Source organism: Pygocentrus nattereri, chromosome 6, assembly GCF_015220715.1.
Source record: "Pygocentrus nattereri isolate fPygNat1 chromosome 6, fPygNat1.pri, whole genome shotgun sequence".
NCBI lineage: Eukaryota > Metazoa > Chordata > Actinopteri > Characiformes > Serrasalmidae > Pygocentrus > Pygocentrus nattereri.
The window spans coordinates 9,661,852-9,684,506 of record NC_051216.1 but is presented as its reverse complement, the minus strand read 5'-3'; the positions used below and the strand labels follow the sequence as shown (position 1 = coordinate 9,684,506).

The 22,655-nt window shown below is 42.1% G+C and overlaps 1 protein-coding gene across 19 annotated transcripts in view; it reads right to left on the bottom strand.

Moving 5' to 3' along the window:
• Window positions 1-22,655, bottom strand: part of map2 (microtubule-associated protein 2) — a 238,370-nt gene that overhangs the window by 14,361 nt on the left and 201,354 nt on the right. For 8 of the 19 annotated variants that reach the window (XM_037539246.1, XM_037539236.1, XM_037539249.1 and 5 more), the window contains 8 exons: window positions 21,601-21,879; window positions 17,246-20,380; window positions 15,402-15,605; window positions 14,930-15,067; window positions 13,076-13,134; window positions 7,464-7,608; window positions 4,296-4,352; window positions 3,360-3,679 (listed from right to left, as the gene is read on the bottom strand). In XM_037539246.1, coding sequence (XP_037395143.1) covers window positions 3,360-3,679; window positions 4,296-4,352; window positions 7,464-7,608; window positions 13,076-13,134; window positions 14,930-15,067; window positions 15,402-15,605; window positions 17,246-20,380; window positions 21,601-21,879 — 4,337 coding nt within the window. Of the gene's footprint in view, window positions 1-3,359; window positions 3,680-4,295; window positions 4,353-7,463; window positions 7,609-9,605; window positions 9,891-13,075; window positions 13,135-14,929; window positions 15,068-15,401; window positions 15,606-17,245; window positions 20,381-21,600; window positions 21,880-22,655 lie in introns of those variants that run through there. The other 11 variants (XM_037539251.1, XM_037539252.1, XM_037539253.1 and 8 more) reach the window with 8 other exon arrangements.

Genomic DNA, 22,655 nt, shown 5'->3' with positions numbered 1-22,655 from the left:
TGTCTGAAGGGCCATACATCACCTTCACACATCAAACCATTCAGTAACCCCTCACGCCCTGTGAATGGGGGGGCACAGTGACCCCTTCCTTCTAAGGAGGACCCAAAACATGCCAGAAACCGCCAGACCCCCCTCACACTTTGGGTTAAACATTCAGGCCTGAACCATTCTTTTGGTGTGCATAATGTTTTTCATCCATCTGTATGTGTGTCTGTGCTTTACTGCCTGCAGTTCTTCTTATTCAATCTGCAGGACTTCATTTACATCAAAAGACAAAGAAACATTACAGCACATTCATTCTTAAACACCACCCCCAGTCTCCGTCCTTAAAACAAGACCGACCAAGATTAGAGACGTCTCCTAAACCCGTATTTAAAACCATGAGATGGGACACAGTGAAAGGACACATAGGGACACGAGGCAACATCAACACATTGACGAACAGCGAAGGACACTACAGATGGGACAGGAAGGACACAGAAACTATAAACTTGCCCTGGAACAAAGCAGAGGTGCGTTATAGAGATGCAGACGGAAGGAAAGATCTGCCTCGTTTCTGGCAAACACTAAAAAGGTCTCATATAAATTTTTTCTTGTATTTCACTGATTATTTTCTCTAAGGTTTGTTTGTAATGTTTGTTTGGTCTTATGTAACAAAATGTTAGGTTACACTTTATTTGAAGGTTACCTACATAAGGCATACCTGACATAAGATGTTTTATGAAATAAATGACATTGTACTGACATAATAAGAATAAACGTTGAACATATTTACAGCACTAAATATATTTATACCCCATACATAATTGCATCAATCATCTTATCCATGCCATGGAGCGAAGAGGGGGTGGTTTCCAGGCATATTTAACCTGATATCAGTACAATGTCGTCTTAGGAATGCTGACATAAATAGTTATGCATAACTTTTTAATATTTTTAATATTTTTAATAATGTTTTAAATATGTTTAGTGCTGTAAATATGTTCAACGTTTATTCTTATTATGTCAGTACAATGTCATTTATTTCATAAAACATCTTATGTCAGGTTGCGAGAACCGACATAAGCACTTAATAAATGTTCAAGTAGTGCTTCATAAACACATTATTCAATGCTTATGAATGCGTAATGAAGTCCTTATGTAGGTAGCCTTCAAATAAAGTGTTACCAAATGTTATAATGGAAGAGTCTCATTCCAAACTGCTCATAAAGGAAGTATTGACTGTAATATGGCATTGATAGTTCTTGTATGTGTAATGCTCAGTTCCAACAACAATAACATGGGGAAAAAAAGGAAAATTAATTAAATTAATTCATTAAAAAGTGGACTACAAGGCTTTTTGCAAAGAAACCCTTCAGTTTCTTTTATACATGACCATGTTCAACCTTTCTTTATCTCTTAGAAAAGATGAATTAAAATCAGGATCTTTATCCAGATTCTGGTCCTGGATTTGGTCATCAATGGTGAACATGGCTGTGGAGAAGGGGGCGTGACCGAGCGCCAAATGCAGGGCGGAGAAGCCGGTCGGGCTGAACCTGTGCCTTGTGTCTGCCAGCCTATTTATAGTCATCTCTTCCCTCAGTAGGTGGCAGAGCCCAGAGAGAGAAGGAGACCTGTGAAAGCTTGAGAGCCAAGCTGAATTGAGCTAAGCTAGAAAGAAAAAGAAAGAAAGGAAAAGAAATGAAAGGACTGAAAAGTCCCAGCGAGATGTCTGGCCTTACTTTGTGGGCTGAAAAGCAGAGTGTTTTTTGTGTTGCGTATAATAATAGTAAAAGACAGCTCTCCGTCTTCACACTGGCCCCCCGGCGTCTTTCCTCCACCCATCGTTAAAATTGTTACAACGGATAATCATTTTCATAAAGTTTGGCTGACCAGTGAATACAAAACCCAGGACCAGAAACTGGGCTAACTATCTTTAAGACTGATAAATGCAATAGACTGTTCTGAACACAGATGTTCATCTGATGTTGGGGTGGTCAACATCACTGCTGGACTGCATTCAGTGTCCGTTTAAGAAAGGTACTATCCAAAACGTACTATTTCAAAACTATTACACTCAGAAAGTGGGATAGGATCATAGAACGGAGAGAACGCAGTGATCCACGCTCGTGTTTGTGTGGTGTCTAGGTGTAGATATGGTCGAGTGGTTGGTGATTGCAATGGATAACACCTCTGCCTTCTATGCTGTAGACTGGGGTTCAATCCCCACCTGGATAAACACCCTACACTACGCCAATAAGAGTCCTTGGGCAAGACTCCTAACACCACCTTTGCCTACCTGTGTAAAAACGACCAAATTGTAAGTCGCTCTGGATAAGAGCGTCAGCCAAATGCCGTAATTGTTTTATATTAAGCTTATTTCATGTAATAGCCTATATGGGAGATCTTAATTTGATCTAGCAGTGTAGTCATTAAAAAATTTTAAGACAAAGCTGGTGAATAGGAAGCCACCGCCTTCAGCTTCATCCTTTTCACTGTGTTTTGAGGGGTTTATTTATTTTTTATGTGCATTAGGATTAGAAGTGATTCAAACCCTGATGAATTTGCTAATCTGTGGGATTATGTTTATACCAGAGTTTTCAACGTCAGGTGCAGATTGTACGCTCTCCTTCTGCTCCGGACAGCTTCCCAGCACGATCACAATTATTAAATAGAAATGAAGGCTACTGAGAACAGTCCACACAGCCTATATCAATCCATGTCTGAGGATTATAACAAAACAAATTTGGTGAAAATCGGTTGAGTGATAAGGAAATTGTCGTCGATCTACTTATGAGAACTCATCATCTCTCAGTGCTCATGTATTTGTTTACAAGCGGATCTTGACCAGTCCAACACGGTGGACATGCAGATGCATCACCTCAGATAGAGAAGAATAGACAATGCAGCATCTACGTATTAATATCTATGGTTAAGACTGGCTGCCATGTGCTACCATGTACTCATCTAAAATGCAGCCTGGGCTGAAAAGTACAGGACAAGACTGAAATCATCACAATCGTTCGGAAGGCTACAATGATGAATTCATATCATCCACTTAAACAGCTCAGCTACAGACTGCAGTAGCAACACTCTGCATCACTTCACTGAGAATGGGCAGGGCTAATATATGGCCTGTTAAACATTTAATCATGTTTATGTAATGTATGAAAGTTTATTATTACAACATGCATGGAAAATGTTCCATACAGGCCCTTTAACTGCTTCTGATATTGATCATACTACATGCACAAACTCTGTCCCTCGAACACGCCCTGAAACCTGCCCTGGAGGACGCAAACAACAATCAGAGGGGCGAGAAAGCAGCCGATCAGCCGACAGCAGCAGCAGGGGGCGGCGGCACTAGTGGTTAGACTTGCCTGGCCTCCTTTGGGCTGGTATTTGATGTTATCGGTGGAGCCAATCTTGGACTTGACGTTCTTGAGATCAGGCAGCGGCTGGTTGATGACGCGCAGCTGCTTGGGTGTGGTGGCGGGCGATTTCGGGGGCGTGCGGATGACAGCCACCTTCTTCTCCTGAGACAGCAGGCTGAGGGATTTGGGGGTGCCTGGGGTGCGGGGAGTCCCCGGGGTGCGGCAGGAGTAGCTGGGCGGAGTGCCGGGGGTGATGGCCGTGGAGCCCGGAGTACGGGGCGTGGAGGTTCCGCTACGGGCTGAACGGGAACGGGCTGACTCCGTACCTGCAGAGGGAGACGGTTGGATAGAAAGACAGAGTCCTTTTTCAGCTTTTTACTTTTGCTGGACAATTGAGTTGACAGCAGCAGCCAAAGTCAGTAGCATGGCAAAGTCACATTAAAGGAGACAATCAAAAATAATAAAAGTGAATAAATTATATTTAGAAATGAAAGTATAGGTAATGTACGAGCAGAAACTCATGAAACTTAGAGCTCGGAGAATAATGAGAAAAAGACATTAATTATTATATACATCGTCTATTTATTTATCTGTCTATCTATCCACACACACACACACACACACACACACACACACACACATTATATATATATATATAAAGGAAAAAATATCAGTGGTTTTGGACAATGTTCTGGACATTAAAATCAAACAGACATGGTATGTTTACAGCTTTCAAACATACACCAGAAATGAAAAAAAATAAAAGAAGTAAATAAGCAAACTGAAAAATACACATGATGTGGACACGAAACAAAACCAGAACACAACAGAAGTTAAAAAATGACCAAACAAGAAAACACCACATTACACGTGGACACCAGTGGTGGTGGATGGTAATGCAGGCACGATGGAGAGGGGCTGGGTAAAAACAGAGGGTCTAACCTGTCATACTGGGGGACCTGCCTGTCCTGTGCTCCGCTCTGACCTCAGTGCGGAAGGCTATAGTATAGGAGAGGAAAGGGAGCAGGGCAGCGGGGGTGGGGGGGGTCAAAAGACGGGTTAAAGGAATAGTTGGGCTCAAAATCCAGTTCACAATCTTTCCCCCCTTATACCCAAACACAGTCCTCAGCCAAGGCATGTCTGGTGTCTGAAGTTGCCTATTTAGTTTTACACTGGTGTGTTGAGTCTAATGTAGCTAAGCTAAGTACTGGAAGCTAATGTTGCACCAATTAGCACCAAGCAAATTCCTAAATCATCACACATTTGCATCAAACTGTGTTGAGCTGTTGTGAAATCTCTAATAGACTTGATTGTGTGGTTTTGGACACTGTAACACTATAAATATCACAGATAAAAAACGGTAGTAACAGCCAAACTGAAGCCTGGGTTTCGTCTGAACTGCTGCCCATTTGTTATTTGGGGTAAAGGGAAGTCTCCCGATTGTGCCCTTTATCTGTTACAGTGGTGGAACATTTTCAATCCCGTTGGTTCAATCAGCTCACAGTAGTCAAACACAATCAAACTCTCAAACTTTCTTTACTTTCAATGTAACTTAATTTAAAAACATGTTATTCTAAGCAGTTTTGGAGCACTTGCACTGGTCCAATCATCATGAAATATTCACACAATGTAAAGGACATCTGCTGAGCTCAAAGGATGCAGAAAAGTTAAAAAAGGCAAAAAATAGAGATGCGTTTTTCATTGGCCTGCGACAATATGCTGTGTAATATATATTCTATATATACAACATACAGTACTGCGCGGAGGGCTTAGGCACCCAACATACATTTTCAAGATCTATTTATTTGTCTAGTTTGTATTTATTTGCTGAGAAACGTGTTAATATTTGAATGAACTAAATTTATAGAATATGAATAAATAATTATATATATATATATATATATATATATATATATATATATATATATATATTTTTTTTTTTTTTTTTTACCATTACCAAAACCAGCTCCTGGTTTGACCAATCAGTGCTTTAGTAAATTGAGCTCATGATGTAACTGATGATATTAACGAGTCTCTGTGGCGGCTGTGAAGGTGTCAAGGAAAAATATGGACCCGAGAAATTCTTGTTACTTTTTATTGTTTTCATGTTTGTTTGAATTATGAATACGACTTTATTCTAATGTATATTGTGATAAACTCACTGCTGAGGTAGACTGAGGTAGAAAATTTGCTTAGATGCCTAAAACTTTCACACAGTACTGTATGTTGTATAACATTTTGTTACTGGATATTAAGAGCATAGACTAGTCGACCAGTCAACTGATAAATCCACTAGTTGGTGCGGATTAGTTAAATAAAGTGGTGGTATAACTCCAGGCAGGAGGAGAGAAATCACACACTTAGTACTTCATTAGTGTAGAAAGATGAAACCAGTTCCACTGCAAGCTATAAAACACTGAGCTGAAATTCAGGCTCGTAAGCCAAATCGGGTAGTTTTCATGAGTCACAGGCTCTGATAGGAATAGGCCATGAAGATTTACCATGATGAGTAAAACAAACTGGTGTCAGATAAAGTGGAGAAGTAGTTGGCAAATGCACAGCACTCTTACTTATGAACGGTTTCAAGCAAAATATGCGAATAACTTCTTAAAAAGGGACAGCATGAATATTTTCTGGCTCAGCAACTGTATCTATAGAGGTCTATGGAGACGTAACTGCTTGCTACTAACATTTAGTTTGATGAACAATAGTTTACGACACTTTAAAATCTTAGTAAGAGGCACGTTTCTGAGAGCTGTGGTGATTTTAGTGTGCAGTTTACATCAGACTGTCCATTCACTAATGTGAGGAGAGGGTCTGAGGCTGAAACTTACTGAAATACAACAAAAAACTCCTCAGCAATGCACAACTCATTTTTCACAGACACCCAGAACAATCATAGTTTTCAAATTTTACAGCTAGTCAACCAGCTGATCACTGTTTTAAAAGACTAATCATCTAGTCAAAATTAATAGTTGTGCAACCGCTACCAAACAAATACTACATGGCCAAACGTATATGGATCCCTGACTATCACACCTACATGAGTTTTTTTTGGACATCCTATTCCCACTGTGGCTTTCCACAAGATTTTGGAGTGTGTCTGTGGGAATCTGTGCCCATTCATTCAGTCAAAAGAGTAATTGCGAGATCAGGCACCGAGGTTGGACGAGAGGGCCTGGCTCACGATCGACGTTACAATTCATCCCAAAAGTGTTCAGTGGGGTTGAGGTCAGGGCTCTGGAGTTCCACACCAAACTCGTCAAAAAATGTCTATGGTGCGCACTTTGTACACGGGCAGAGTGATGAAAAGGCCTTCCTCACAAAGTTGGAGGCAGATAATTGTCCAAAATGTGTTGTGTGTGCTGTAGCTTTAACATTACCCTTCACTGGAACTTCAGAGCTGAGCCCAAACCCTTAAAAACCCCAGCCCATTATTCCTCCTCCACCAAACTTTACAGTAAGTAAACCCACATTTGCATATCAGACTGCCAGACAGTCAGGCGTGATTCATTACTCCAGAGAAGGCTTCCACTGCTCCAGAGTCCAGTTGTGGCGCATTACACCACTTCAGCCAAGACTTGGCATTGCTCATAGTGATCTCAGCCTTGTGTGCAGTTGCTTGGCTATGGAAACCCATTTCATGAAGCTCCCGGCGCATAGTTCCTGTGCTGATATTGCTTCTAGAAGCAGTTTGGAGCTCTGTAGTGAGTGACACAACAGAAGATTGCTGTGTGCTTCAGCACTTGCAGTCCAGCTACTGCTTTGTGGCAAAGCACTTACGATTGACTAGGGTAGACCCAGCAGGGCAGATATTTCATGAACTGACTTGTGGCAAAGGTAACCTCCTATGTTCAAAGGTAACCTCCTATGTCATGTTCAAAGTCACTGAGTTCTCTCATGTGTGTCTATGGAGATTGCATGGCTATGTGCTTGATTGTGTACCCCTGTTAGCAATGGGTGGCTGAAACACCTGAACACAGTAAGGCAGAGAGGTGTCCACATACTTTTAGCCACATAGTGTAAACCCTATAATGAGAAAACAAGGGAATGTGTGCAAATACCAAAACATTACTTAGTGGTGGGAAAACCCATACGCGCTTGTCTTACATGTGGGCCTGCGAGGTGCTGTGGATCCAGAGCTAGTGATGGAAGTGGAGCTCTCCTCGTGTTCGGCAGGGTGCGAGCGGCGGGTCAGGATGGACGCTGGCCGAGGCAGAGATGACCTCTTCTCCGGGCTCCGTGAACCTCCATCCTGAGCAAAACAACAGCAGCCAGTTCGCAAGTCACAGATCAGTTTACGCTCTGACCACAACATATAAGCACACTGCTGGCCACAGCAATCACACAGCTACAGCGTAACCAGCTCAAGATGGATAAGTATGCTTGGTTAAACTATACACTGCACTCCTGCACCTCTGGACAGGGGCTCTGTTTATAAAGACTGTCATCTGAGCAGCTATTACGGAGACTAAATTAAGAAATGTGCTCCTTCCTTCGTTTCCAAATTTCCAGACAAACCACTGCCCATGAGCAATGAAGCTAAACGTCTGGTTCTTATCATCCATGAATAACAGTTTATGCACTGAGCTGCTGGAATCCTGCTCTTCTCAGGGATTCTTGCCTTCAGATCATTGTCTGTATTTATCCCTTAAATGCAAGTGTTTTGCCAACCATTCGTACACAGATCGTTAGCCATTCAGCACTTACATGTTTACGCATTATCGGAATGTACGATCTTACGCAAATGTTTTGGCACCCCTGGTCGAATGATATTTTTGTACTGATTTTCTAAGTGAAAATAATGGAGCGCATCCTCATCAGGAAACGCTGCTGATTTTAACATACTGGGGGAAAAGTGGAATGTCCAAATTTGCACACGTTATAATTTATGCTTTTTTCAATATGTTCAGCAAATATATACCAATTGTGGAACAATATTTGCAGAAATATACAATATTTAGCCCTTGTGTGGTGTTGATGTGTTTGTGACTCAGTGGTCTGCTGGACGCACCGCATTACTGTTTTTTAGATAGAGTGTTGTAACCGAAGGTACGCAATTAAAAAACAAAAAAAAACGTACACAAAAATCTCCTTAAATCTCCAAAAATCTTCCAAAATGTAGCTAATCAATCAGGACATGCTTGATGTCTGAAATTTGCTTTGTTAGTTTTAGGGCTGGAGCTATGAGGCTAATAGCTAAAACGTAATGGAAGCCTGTGGCTACTTTAGTATAAAGTAAACTTTACAAGTAAAACAACACACATTTTCCACAAACAGCACCAAGTTCATGACATTTAGTGCGATGACTGAGTTCTGACTGGGAAAAAAAACAAAGAAAATGGGAATTCACACTAGGCAGACATCATCAACTCTGAGTTCATCACTTCAACATGCCTGCTTACACCGTCAGCAGTAGTAAAGCAACACTTCTCTACATTTAAATGTAATTATAGTAGTAATTTAGTAATTTATAGTAGTAAATTTCTTTAGATCAATCAGCACAGACGCTGCAGTTTGTTAAATCTATAACACTGACCATAGAGAAAGTAAATCCATCATAAACTATAAAGTTATCACTTATATCACTTACCTGTCTGGCTAGCTGGTTGCTAACAATACTTACTTTCATTGAGTTATTCACGTTCACTAATATGTAGCTTGAACCCTTGGTGGTCCAAAATGACATCATTCTGAACTTCCCACCTCCAAGTTTAGTCAAACGCAGCAAGATTCTGCTACTTGTTAGCTACACTACTAATTTACTGATGGGACGGGTTAAAGGGACAATTGTGTAAAAGTGCATTGGCACTTTCTTACCTCGCTTAATATCTAAGTCATGTGCACCAGCGAAGGAGGGGTGGGGCTCAATGGGATCCGCCCCCACCATCGGCCTTGTTTTATACAACCTTCTATTTAATATGTAAGAATGAAATAGGAACATTTAATAGTTACAATTTCACTTGGAAGAGTTCAATTCAAACATGCAAAAATGATGAAATTATAAAAATGTAATGTTAGAATATCCAAAATTCCAAAAATTGTATTTGTTTTACATTTCTTATTTATTTTTTCTTAAGCATTTATAACATTTTACTTGTTTATATTGCATTTCTGAACCCCTGTTAACTCAAACACAGCACAAGTTTCCATTACCTGTTCGCTACATTAACCTCGTAGCTCCAGTGCAAATCTAAGGCTGCGAACTTCACACATTGAACATGTTTTTGCTGACTGACTAAAGGTGACTGCATAAGGGCACTGTGTTTTGGTCATTTTAAGGGTTAAATTGTCCACTTTGGTGTGAGTTTATATTGAGCAGTTATCGCTGCGGCCCTTTCTTACCTTGCCTAAATGCCTGTTAAGTAAGGCAGAGTCATGCGGGCCTGCGGAAGAGGGGCGGGGCTCGGTGGGATCCGCCCCCACCATCGGCCTCTTTTTATTGAGGGAGCCGGCAGAGTTGGGGCGGGGTGGAAGAAGAGCCGACGCCCGCATTTTAGAGGTGGGTATCTTTGTTAGTGATGTTGGGCTGGGGGTCTGCGATGATGGAATGATGGATGGAAGATGCCAGTTTTTTCATGCAAAAAAAAATGAAAGAAATAAAATAAAATAAAAAAGGAAAACAGACACAATTAAGTGAGAATGGGTTATAACAAAACCAAAAGAGAGTAAATCTCAGTGACATCAATGAAAAAATAATCAACACAGAACAATATGGTTCTGCATGCACAGTGATCTGGGTGGAGAACGTATTCAACTCAATTCAGGGTCACAGTCTATCTAAGGAAGCTGTTCAGTGTGAAGTAATATTAATCTCTGTTGATTAAAGAAAGCTAATTTTGTGGATTAGAGGGGGATTTACAAACATTTCAGAGTTGCTAAAGGTGCGGCTCCGCTGTTCTACTGGATTTAGCAACAAAGTAGGCAGGAAACACAAACAGCAAAGCAAGCGTGGCATTTGGAGCGAGCAGGAGCAAATTTGCATTTGCAGAAAATAACAGCAAATACGTGAACAAGTAGGTCTGAATTGAAAAGTCAGGGGTCTTTAGTGGCAGTGAGGGCAGCAGAATAAATACTGGGGGCAGCAGAATAAATACCACAGCTGTGTTAATACACAGGCATGGAAAACAAGGGGAAAGTAGACAAGAGCAACCTGGAAAATGCAGAAAATGGCAGGTCAGTGGAAGCCTGGAGTCTCATTTATCAAACATTTGTTCACAGTCAGCTCATTTCCATAAAGATAAGCCTCAAATAGCGATATATGATAAACAGTTTCCCTTTAAAATTCCCCAAGTAGCCCACGAAACAAAGCTGAATTGAAGTGGTGCATGGAAAAATACAACTTCCCATTTAAAATGTAAAAACTGAATACGAGCTACGTTTTAATAATTCAAATTTCACTTGAAAGTGTTCCATTCGAACAAGTTAAAAAATATAATAACATTTATTTAGTGCTGGAACGTAATTCTGACAAGCTAAATTAAACTTGGCATGTCAGACTTCTCATATTCATATTTATTTCTATGAGCCTTTACAGTTTGTTGCAGGATTTCTGAAGAAAAAAAGTTTTAAAACAACTCAAATGTGACAAATCTTCAAGCGGAGCCATCACAATCAATCTGTAGATCCGCCCCTTTCAGATGATTTTTTGATTTCATTATTTTAAGTGGTCATCTCTGTTATCCGCACATTCTACATCTAAACACTGTAAATGGTGGAACAGGTTAGCAGCTGATTAACTTTGTTAATCAGAGTATTTATTTGGCCGCTCGGCACCACATTAAGTAAATTTTATGTTGAGCGACGAAACATTTTTCATAGTATGAGCTCAAGTCACCAGTCGTTCAGTCTGTTATGTTAAAATAGCTGGTAATAAATGGGGGTTTGTGCATGTCATAATAGGTTTACCAGTAATTACACGTTTCTACCACTGGGGGCTTCTGCACGTGCATTATACCCATAAAAATGGCTCATATGTGAGGTTTAGACACAAAACAGTGAATACGCATGGTTGATAAATGGCATCTCACACCCCCTGGGGTATAAGGGTGAAGAGCACCCCATGCAAGTCAGCAGCAGTGGTGAAATGAGTGGGAAATGCACAGATGATGAAAATGACAGGATGACGTGCTTCACTTTCTTCACTTCTGTACAGTTGGCAAGACTGTAGGGTTACAGTGCGTAAACTTACATGACACCTACAAAACTCCTTCATGACAGCAGATAAACACTTATAGTCATTTAAAAATACTTACTCTGTCTGTCAAGGTGGCATTTACCAATTCTAATATCAAGCTGGTATAACATGTCAGGTTGTGTCACTTTCTGGGTTGCACTGTGCAGCCCGTTGTATGTTACAGTGACATTACACTGATAACATGACGCAGCTTGCCATATCAAGCTGAAAGGGCTCTGTGGCTTTTAGTTACATTCAATTTCTTGTTGCCATTTTTAAGGTTTAAGCCATCACATCATCAGCATTAGGTCACAGTGATAGACACTAAGCTACACTATACTGGCAAAAGTATTCGCTCGTCTGCCTTCACACGCATATCCGATCTGATCAGGTTTAATCTGATGTCAGCCCACCCTTTGCAGCTATAACAGCTTCAACTCTTCTGGGAAGGCTTTCCACAAGGGTTAGGAGTGTGTTTATGGGAATTGTTTACCGTTCTTCCAGAAGTGCATTTGCGAGGTCAGACACTGATGTTGGACGAGAAACTCTAGAGTCCAGTGGCGGCGCTTTACACCACTGCATTCCATGCTTTGCATTGCGCTTGGTGATGTAAGGCTTGGATGCAGCTGCTCGGCCATGGAAACCCATTCGATGAAGCTCTCTACGCTGTTCTTGAGCTGATCTGAAGGCCACATGAAGTTTGGAGGTCTGTAGCAATAGACTCAGCGCACTATGCCCCTAAGCGTCCACTGACCCCACTCTGTCATTTTACGTGACCGACCACTTCGTGGCTGAGTTGCTGTCGTTCCCAATTGTTTCCACTCTGTTATAATCTGTGGAATATTTAGTAGTGAGGAAATTTCACGACTGGACTTGCTGCACAGGTGGCGTCCGATCACGGTACCACGCTGGAATTCACTGAGCTCCTGAGAGCGACCCATTCTTTCACTAATGTCTGTAGAAGCAGTCTGCAGGCCTAGGGGCTCGGCTTTATACACCTGTGGCCATGGAAGTGATTGGAACACCTGAATTCACGTATTTGGATGGGTGAGTGAAAACTTTTTGCAATATAGTGTACAAAGTGAGTTGCTATAACATGCTATGTCATTTCAAATGTTCATGAAACTCAAGATTTTTGTCAATCCAGTTGAACGCATTCTGATTATAGATAAAGACTGAGGTGTTTATATCTCACTTCAACACTCCAATAGAAAATCTCAGTTTACATGCTCCCTACAAGTAATCCAACCCAACATGATGTGCACACTTAGTGTAGACGCTACCACGACAACGAGCATCATGTGAGCCCAGTCAGAGTGAGACTATCTATGACATGATTATCTCATCAATGTCTGGCTAATTTTTTGACCATTTCCACACCTTAGTAAATTGTGGCCACTCATTATAGTCATCAAGAAGGGATGTCACCCGTGGAGTTCCCCATGAGACAGATTAAAAGAGGCTGCACTGGACATGTACTACGTCTTAGTGCTTAATTCAACATTTTTGTTTGGACTGCTGATGCGGTTGGTGCAGGGATACTTACAGATGCCCTGTCCCTGGAGTGCCTCACAGCACTGAGGGGCTGTCGTCCATCTGCTGACACTGCAGCGAGAGGGGGAGGGGGGAGAGAGCGAGAGAGAGAGAGAGCGAGAGAGAGAGAGATACAAACAACTGTGTAAAATTAAAGGCATATAGACAAACACATGCTCCATCTCTGTCTCACACAACCACCTACGTATGTGCGCCTCAGCATGCACACTGTACACTGACACATCTACAGTGTAAAGCTGGTGCACTTCAAACAAGTTTCCCAGTTTATACTACAGCAGAATTTCCTGTAGACTCCCAAAGCGCCGGTAATGAGCCCTTAAGCATATTTATAAATACATGAGACGGGAGCTATGATACAGTATTAATAAGGTTATTGAAATCCTCAGAATGGAAATGCGTGCAGCCCACAACTGCACAGTTTTAGAAACAAGAAACTGCTTTGAAGTTATCTGGCACGGAATAATGCAGCCTTTGAAAATGACTCTCATTACATAAGAGGTTTTTCAGTAACTTCTAATTGGGCCATCGCAGTAATTTACTGGGATCCGAACATGAATTCAAACACGCTTCACAGAGAGGGAAGGATGACGATGGGGAGTCTCTCTCTCTCTCTCTCATTTATCCTGTTCTCTCTCTTCTTTTTCCTGGTCTCTCTCTCTCTCTCTTCTTTTTCCTGTTCTCTCTCTCCCTATCCTTTTTCCTATAATCCTTTCTTTTTCTCCTGCTTTTTACTGTTCTTTCCTTTATTTTTTGGTCACTTCTCTCTCTTTCTCCTTTCCTCCGTCTCCTTCTCTCCGTCCTTCCTGCTCATTTTATTTCTAAATTTTCAGTTCACCTCTCTCATTCATTCGTTCTCTCTCTTATCCTGCTCTCTCACTCTTTCTCTCCTTGTGTGTCTCTCACTCTTTCTTTCCTGCATTTTCTCTTACTTTCTTTGTTGTACACTATTCTCTCTCAGTATGCTTCTCTGCTTTACCTGCTCTCTCTCTCTCTCTCTCTCATACCCTTTCTCTTATCATGCTCTCTCTCAATTTCTTGTTCATTTCTCTCTCTCTCACCCTTTCTCTTTCTCTTTCTCTCCATCCTTCCTGCTCTTTCTATTTCTTTAATTCTCTCTTACTTATGTTCCTGTTCACCCTCCCTCTCTCTCTCTCTCTCTCTCTCTCTCTCTCTCTTTCTCTCTCTGCCAGTAGGAGGCCTCATTGTCTCACAGCATGTTGGAGAGCAAACTAAACCACCAGTTGCCTGGCAACCACTGCAGAGCTCCTTCAAGTCTAGAGTGAGTCTTCCGCAGGTATCGCGACACAAAGTTGAGGTAACGTTCCTTTAGAGTAACAGACCCTTCACCTCTCCCAGTCTCGCTAAAGCAGACTCACAGACACTCGCTCTCATCCAGGACATGACACCTCACGCTCACAGGATGCAGAACGGCACTTGCAAAATGCAAAAAGAAGCAAAATAATTGCCCAGCTTCACTTCGGGTCGTTGCCACCGTTAACAAAAGCAGGAACGAGAAGCCGATTCCAGCACAAAGACTGAGATGAAGAAATCAAAACAGCAGATAAACTGAGAGAGCATGGAGAAAAAAACAGAGCACAGTGAAGCACATTTCAAAAAGAATTTAAAATGACATCTTCAATCAAAACAACAACAAAAAAACAACCAAACAAAAACACCAACACCACAGCAGCATCATTCATAAACAAAACCGAGGAAACAATAATTTAGCAATAAAAGTCAGTGAATCTTAAAGCAAACAAACGGAAAAACAACACACTGAACGTCACATGCCAAAGTACATTTGCCAGCCACATTGCAAGCAGCCTCCCTGGGACTGTGTGATCACCTGTGGGTTTCCGCTTAGCACAGACGTGGTGTTGGGTAGGTCTAGGGTGCCTTACGGCGGCCTTTAAAACACTCTTCCGGGAGGGAGAGCGGCTCTGATTTTCAGATTTTTTTGTGAGATCAACCTTCTTAATCACAGCTACAAGAGGGAAACACAGAATCAGGGAAAGAGAAAGGAACAGCAGGATTCACAGGATTCAGGGAAAGGGGTTCAGCATGATATAGATATCCCTGAGAAGAGACACTGTTAGGAAAATATAGAAAGAAAAAGCAGACTGAATTGTAGACAAAAAAAATGCTAAAGCTGATAAGCTTCAACAAATTAAGGCGGGGAAATCTATATCATTTGGTGCGTATTTGGAAAGTTATAGGAAAGTTTTATAAACAGCCACAAAAATCTTAATAATAAGAGGTAATGACACCGTTTTGGCAAATACTTTGCCAAAGTGCACAGTCATTTCTGCATCAGAAACCTTTTTTCTTCTTCATCTCCTCTTTTTGGACTGGCACAGGCTCCTTCCGCACAGGCTTGCGTTCCGGGGTGGAGACTCTTCCTTTAGGCCTGCCTCCTTTAGCCTTCTGCTTGACTGGCTTCTCAGCAGGAGGCTTCTTAGCAGGGCTTGCCATCATGGGAGGAGGCTCGATTTTCTCTGTAGCCATGCTCTTATCATCATCTGCTGTATACAGAAGATAAAAGCTGAGATGATGACCAGGAGGAATTTCAGCTGGTAAATTATAATTAATACACAGTCATTAATACACAGTCAATAAATTATTGGCCACAAGGTTTGATCTCTACTTTTCAAATATGAGGCGCTGGTGATATTAAAGGAATAATTTGGCAAAAAACCTAATTTAGCCAAATTTCTCCTTGCCCCAGATGTCAGCCAAGACAAGTTTGGATTCCCAATTTTGCTTCTTTAGCTTGGAACTGGAGCTAACTGGAGCTAACTGGAGCTAAGGCTAACCTTGCTATCAAACACTAGAACTCAATGGTCACCCAAATATATCAAATCGTGTTTGTTAAAATACATCCCGAGCACATCTTTTGAACTCTTTCAACTGCATCTAGCTCTTAATACATGTTGTGCAGACTTGCTAAATTGGGTTAAGAGCACTGTATGACTTATTGTGAGCTATAATAATGCCATAGGCAGCCAATTCAGACAACACCATGACTGAGACTCACAGCACTCCTGAGATGGTTTGTAATTACAGATCCAGATGTCTAAAGTGGCTGCTGGCAGTTTTGTTCTTTATTAATAACTCACAGTCAAGTCAGTCACCCTATGCTTTAAACCACATCGACAAGTCGACACAACCTTATTGAAGACCTATTGGCAGTTTAGGCAGGCGGCTGAAAGCAGTTTTGGTCATGTTTTCTTACAGGAACCATTTGGACTAGTTGGGTAACTCTTCTGATGTAGTGTTTGTTAGCAATGTTGGCCTCACAACTCTTGGCCACTTCATCATATTTTGGTTAAGTGGAAAACTATGTTAATTCAATGTTTTTGCCAAACCTTTTAATATAGCTTGTTTAATGTTATACAGCTTTCTCAGTTATTAAGAAATAACCAACCACTGTGTTCGTAATTCTGGACATATTTAATATTTCTTCATTTTTTATAGCTTCCTACCAATTAGTAGTTTTGTGGGGAAAGCATGGATCTTGTAACAAGAATACGTGTCTGGGGACAACTTGTTAAACTCTTGGTTCTGGATTGTGGCAAACTCTCCTTGATTGTGGCAAACATCCCTGACAAAGCGACTAAAATAAGTTCGGTTGCAAAATGCTTTCTTTTATTTCCTTGTAAGAGGAAATGTTTATTTTTACATGTCATGCGTTCATCATATGTGTTATTTATATATGACAATCACCTACAAGTGTCATTGAAGTATTTTGAGGAAACTTTTCCATCCATGGGGTAACGACAGGCTTGTTATTGATAAGTATCCTATCACTCTCCTAGTTTGATTTTCACCATCATAAGGAATTAGATTGGTTTAGAAATTTTACATCCAGCTTGTTCCCACCCACATAAGTTCCCACCAAACCCAAATTTGTCCCAAATTGTCTCACTGTTCTGAGACATTCTTGTTACGAGATCCCATCTGGCCCTGCGAGACTTACAGATTAAATTTTTTGAATGTAAAACAATCACAAGAGCTTTTGGCTGTTAAGATGTATATAATTGATAACTATCAAAAGTAAATACTTATAAATGAATTCATTGTAAAATGATAACTCATACTTTGATCTACTCCCTCAAATGCCAAAATAAAAAGTACAAAGGAAAGACAAGGAAAAAGGAATCACCTTGAGTGTCCACCCAGGAGCTGTCCAAAATGGAGTCATCAATGGTGGTCTCATCCTTGTAGTCATCATAGCTCTCGGTGGGCCCCTCACTCTCTGGCTCCTCCTTAGGAGGGCACACAGGGGCCTGAACAGCCTCTGGGACATCTGGGACATCCGGGACTTCCTCAAGACTAGCAGCCTCCATTTCTGCTTCTTGGGCCATTTCCACAGATTCTTCTTCATCCTCTTCCTCTTGGAGCAGCTGAGGCAGCTCTTCCTCAGGGGGAGCAGAGAATCGTACACTGTGACCAGGTTCCTCTCGTTCATCAATGGTCTGCACCACTGTAATGAAGTCATCTTCCACTGTGACAACAGATTCAATTGCAGCTCTAGGCTCTGTGGTTTCTTCTACTGGTGCTCCTGCCCCTTTCAATTCCTCTTGCTCTTTCTCTTCAACTTTCTCCTCAACCTCTTCCTTGACAAGTTCCATTTCAACATGCTCTGTTTCAATCTTTTCTGCCTCAGCCTTTTCTGTCTCAATCTTTTCTGTCTCAGCCTTCGCTGTCTCAGTCTTTTCTGCCTCAGCCTTTTCTGTCTCAATCTTTTCTGTCTCAGCCTTCGCTGTCTCAGTCTTTTCTGCCTCAGCCTTTTCTGTCTCAATCTTTTCGGTCTCAGCCTTCGCTGTCTCAATCTTTTCTGTCTCAATCTTTTCTGTCTCAATCTTTTCTGCCTCAGCCTTCTCTGTCTCAATCTTTTCTGCCTCAGCCTTCTCCGTCTCAATCTTTTCTGCCTCAGCCTTCTCCGTCTCAATCTTTTCTGTCTCAGCCTTCTCCGTCTCAATCTTTTCTTTCTCAGCCTTCTCCGTCTCAATCATTTCTTTCTCAGTCTTTTCTGTCTCAATCTTTTCTTTCTCAGTCTTTTCTGTCTCAATCTTTTCTTTCTCAGTCTTTTCTGTCTCAATCTTCTCTGTTACGTCCTCTGTTTCAACCTTCTTTGGTATCAAATCTGAAGGTTCAACTATTTTTGCTTCCTCTATGAACTCTTCAGGCTCCTCAGCTAGTTCTACTTCTTCTGCACCTTGTGCCACTGTGCTAGAAATGGGAGTCTCCTCTGCTTTTGCAAGATCTGGCTGTGTTTCTTCCTCAACAGCAATCTCTTTCTCTTTAACAGGTTCTTCTAAGGGTTTCTTCTCTTCAGTGGGCTTCTCAAAAGATCCAGCAGGAGACAACTTTGCAGGCTCTGATTTCAGAGCCTCAATTTCTTCTACTAGTTTAGGTTTCTCTGTGACAACCTGAACTTTCTCCTCCTCTGGAGCGCTCTCCACTGATGATGCTGGGGATGGTTTCACTGGTCTAGCAATCCTGTCCTTAGCCACTCCAGTGAGCTGGTACACATCCTCAGCATCGATCTCCTCATAGGCCTCCTGGTGCACCAAATCTGGCTTATTCTTCACTTTCTCTCTCAGCTCCTGGAGCTCCCGCTCCTCTTCTACACTCAAAGGCCTGTCTTCCATTTCTAACTTGCGGATTTGCCTCTCATAATCAGCTATTTCAGCCTCTTGTTCAGCTGCAAGTTTGGCCTCTGCATCAAGACCAGGCTTTGCTCCTTCCAAGGTAACTGTCACAGTTGGAGTAATAAGTATTTCTCCTTGTTTGTCTGGCTTCTCTGCCTCAATGTCATCTTTCTGGCCCTGTTCCTTTCTTGTATCCTTCTCTTCCTTTGGTTCTGGGGTAATTTCCTCTTTCACATCTTTAGAAGATGGACTCTCCTGTCCACTTGCAGCTGGACTTGGCTCCTTCTCCTCAGATATCATTGTGTTGAAGATTTGGGTTGGTGGGGAATCCATTGGACTGTGCACATCTGCAGGAGATGGCATGGGACCTGAGTACTCGCTGAAAACACAGTATCCCTGCTCCTCCAACTGACTTTCACTTTTTGCAATTCTGTGGCTCTGGTCACCCTGAAACAAATGAGCTAAAGAGTCACTCACAAGGGCTGGCATATCTGCAGGGACAGATTTCCTCCTCATAATCTCAGGGTCATTGTTCTCAGTCATCAGCCTTGACCGAGTACCTGCCAAGTCCAGCATTTCAGGCAGGTCTGGAGCCATGATAGCGCCATTTTTATAGTAGTACTTTGAGGGGAAGGGAGACTCTGGGGACTCAGCCTGTGGACTTGTGGTCCTGACATCAGTCACTGTCTCATGGGGTGGAGAGGATGATGGAGTTGTGACAGATGCTGACGTCTCCAGGATCAGTGGCGGGAAAGCGGGAAGTTTCTCTACTGATGGAGTTGTGACAGGAAGGTAGTCAGCGGATTCGTCAAGGCTTCCACTGGTGTAAGACATGATGTCAGTCGCTAAGGGGGAGAAGTTCCTGGGCCGCCCTTGGCCTCCACTCTGATCGACAGCACCGATTGTGATATTCAGGGAGTAGCTTCTTTGATCCAGGGCTAGTTTTCCAGGAGAGAGCCTGCAATCATCCCTGCCCTTTTCAGCTGGCGGAAGGACGATTTGTGACTCTGCAGTACCCTTTTGACTTGCAGGCTTTTCATCCATAGACTGTGTCTGAGCTAGGGTACTGTAGCTAATTTCCGGAAGAGAAGGAGTGGCATCTTTAGTTTCATCTGAGGCAGCACTGAGCTCATAATAACCTTCTCCTTGGCCTCTGGCTTCATCAGGTTTTGGGGTTGTGGTCTCAAAATAAGCAGACATTCCAGATTTGTCCTTAGTTTGTTCTCCTTCTTTATCCAAGCTAGGAGACTCTTTTTCAGGCACTTCTGGAGTTTTGGCACTCACTATAGCTTCTATCTGCTTGTCTCCAGCATTCATGGCTTCGACTAGTGTTTGCTCTCCATGCATTTGAGACTTACTGGAGTCGGGTGCATCTGAAGAAGCCTGTTTCTCAATGCTGATTTGTAAATCAGGCTTTTGAGCTGAAGGTTCCTGCGGCTCTTTGGCATGACTCTGGCCATTTGGGGGAATAGCAAAAGCCTCGGTGTCACATGGGGCAGGTAGTGGGGTATCTGGCAAGTCTTTCTCAGGAACAAGACTCTGGTAAGTGGGAGGATCATCAGGGTGCACCTCGGATTCAGTGAAGTCCATGCCGACTGGTGCGGCCCTCTCTCCACATGGCTTTTCCGTGTCCATCTTCACAGCTGAAAGCAAATCTTAAATGATCTGGTTGTGCTGTGTTACTAATGGATCAGGGTCTATGGATTTGCCAGGCCAACCACCACACAGACAAGCAAAGCCCAGCGTTTGTCACAATGTACAGCGCCGCAGATGAAACAAGACAGCACATACCAATTCAGTGATGAACGGAGCGATGGCATGGATGTGACTGGACCAACATGCAAAATGCTGGATGGATGAAATCCGCACGATGTGGATGAAATGTCCAAGAAGGCGTGGTCTGATATGGAACCGCTGTTGGTGCACCACACAGGACTGGCTTTATTATATAATGACTTACATACAGTATGACAGCAGAGTTTATGCTCTAGCGCTGTTAAATTATCCTTGACATGGTACAATGATATTTTATGCCATAATTCAAAGGACTACAATAAGCTTGTGAGGTTCAATATGTTTGACGTATTTGTTAGTTTTGATGCAAATTACTTTCCTCATAAATGACAAACAGATTGCTTGCACAACATATCAGTAGACCAGATCTTGTATTGGTCGTTTTCAGTTAATGACTCAAAAAATGTTAAAATGATACATGATACAAAATCATATATAATATTGGTCACAATATATATACATTTCACATTTTAAAATAAAGCAGATGAAATGACTGTGCTTTGATACAAAAATAAAAGAAAATCAAAGCAGAAATTTATGATTTTGGAAAAAAAATATTGCAGTAAAGCAGAACAAAAACAAAAATTATAGGATTTGCATTAAATCCTGTACGTAAATAAAACACAGGTGATTTACAACAGCATGCCAAATAGAAACAACCAGACACTGGCAATGTAGCTGGCAAAAAGATACTGAGCAATGGATGATAGTTGATGGATAAAGGCCGGCCTGGCAGCAGTAGCACCCATTGTGGGGAAAAAGCAGTATGTTTCAGAGAAAGCTTCACCAGAAAAACAGAAGATAGCCACTGTACTCAAAACGGCAACTACGAAAAGAGAAGAGAGCAAAAAAGAACAGAACGACAAACACACACACAGCTCTGGCCACAGAAGCAAGTCATCACCAAGCCTGTGTTGCCTTGCAGCATCAGCAGAGAAGAGGACAATTTTGAGCCATTCTTCCACATTCCCTTAGCTCATAGCTGTCAGACTGCTTTAGCTTTTCTTGCTTTTTCGTTATTTTTAGGAAAGCGAGAAAGCATGCAGGCCATGGACAAGGGAGGACACACCTTTCTCAGGGCTCTCTTCCCCCCCTGCCTCCTCGGCACTCCCGTTAGGAGCTCCAGGGCCAGCAGTAAGAGCCTGGACTTCGGCCTGCGGACAGGGCAAAGCCTGGGCCTCGCCTACAACCTCTGCCTGTTCTAAGAGCTGGGATGGGGGTTCCTGCTCAGGCTCCTCCCCACTCCACTGCTCCTCCAGCTCCTCCTGCTCCTCTAAAGCTGCTGCTGCTGCTGCAGTGTCCTCCTCTTCCTCCTCCGCTGCGGAGAGAGCCTCTATGGTCTCTTCTTCTTAACAAAAGAGGGGGACAAGTGGAAACATCAAGACTATGGACAACACAGACTTGGGTTACAAGGGTTTGAAGGAAGTGGGACACTTTCAGCTCTGATAGGAACAAATGTCAAAATGTTGCTTGTGTACTGGTTCGGTATAAATGTGGAAGACTTTGTTACACCTGACCTTCACTTCATGTTGCTGAGTTTGGATCAAAGAGGAGATTGGTCAAACTCATTGTCAGGTTGGTTAAGTGAAAACACGGCCTACTCAAATACACAATAGCGCATTTGCAATTAGGTTCTCATTAGATGGATGAATAAGTTTGCTTGTTGCCTTAATTCATGAACAAACTGTAGCCAAGCAAACATTCGTACACTCGAGGCTAGCTGTCCACACTATGGCTTCATTCTAATGAATCTCAATGTATGATAAAATTTGGCTTCGGTTTTATAGCTTTTACAGCATTTTCCATACAATTAATCAGATTGGTATGTAAGATAGAAGCCCAAATCACAAGTCATGCTGACTCATGCTGATGCACGAAAGCCTAAACAAAGAATTACAACAGCTGATCATTCAGGGGTCATTATTTCTACTCCTGGAGTCCATCACAGTTTGCCGACTTCCCTGCTTAAACATATTTGAAACAACTCTCCAGTGAATCAACACATTTAGTTGGGGACATTTTTCCACTGCACATTCAAAAACAAGAACTGACCCAAACGGGAACCAATGGAACTGATAGTTCCTGCTTGAGAGACATCTGGAGTAGTCATCTCAAAACCTAGTT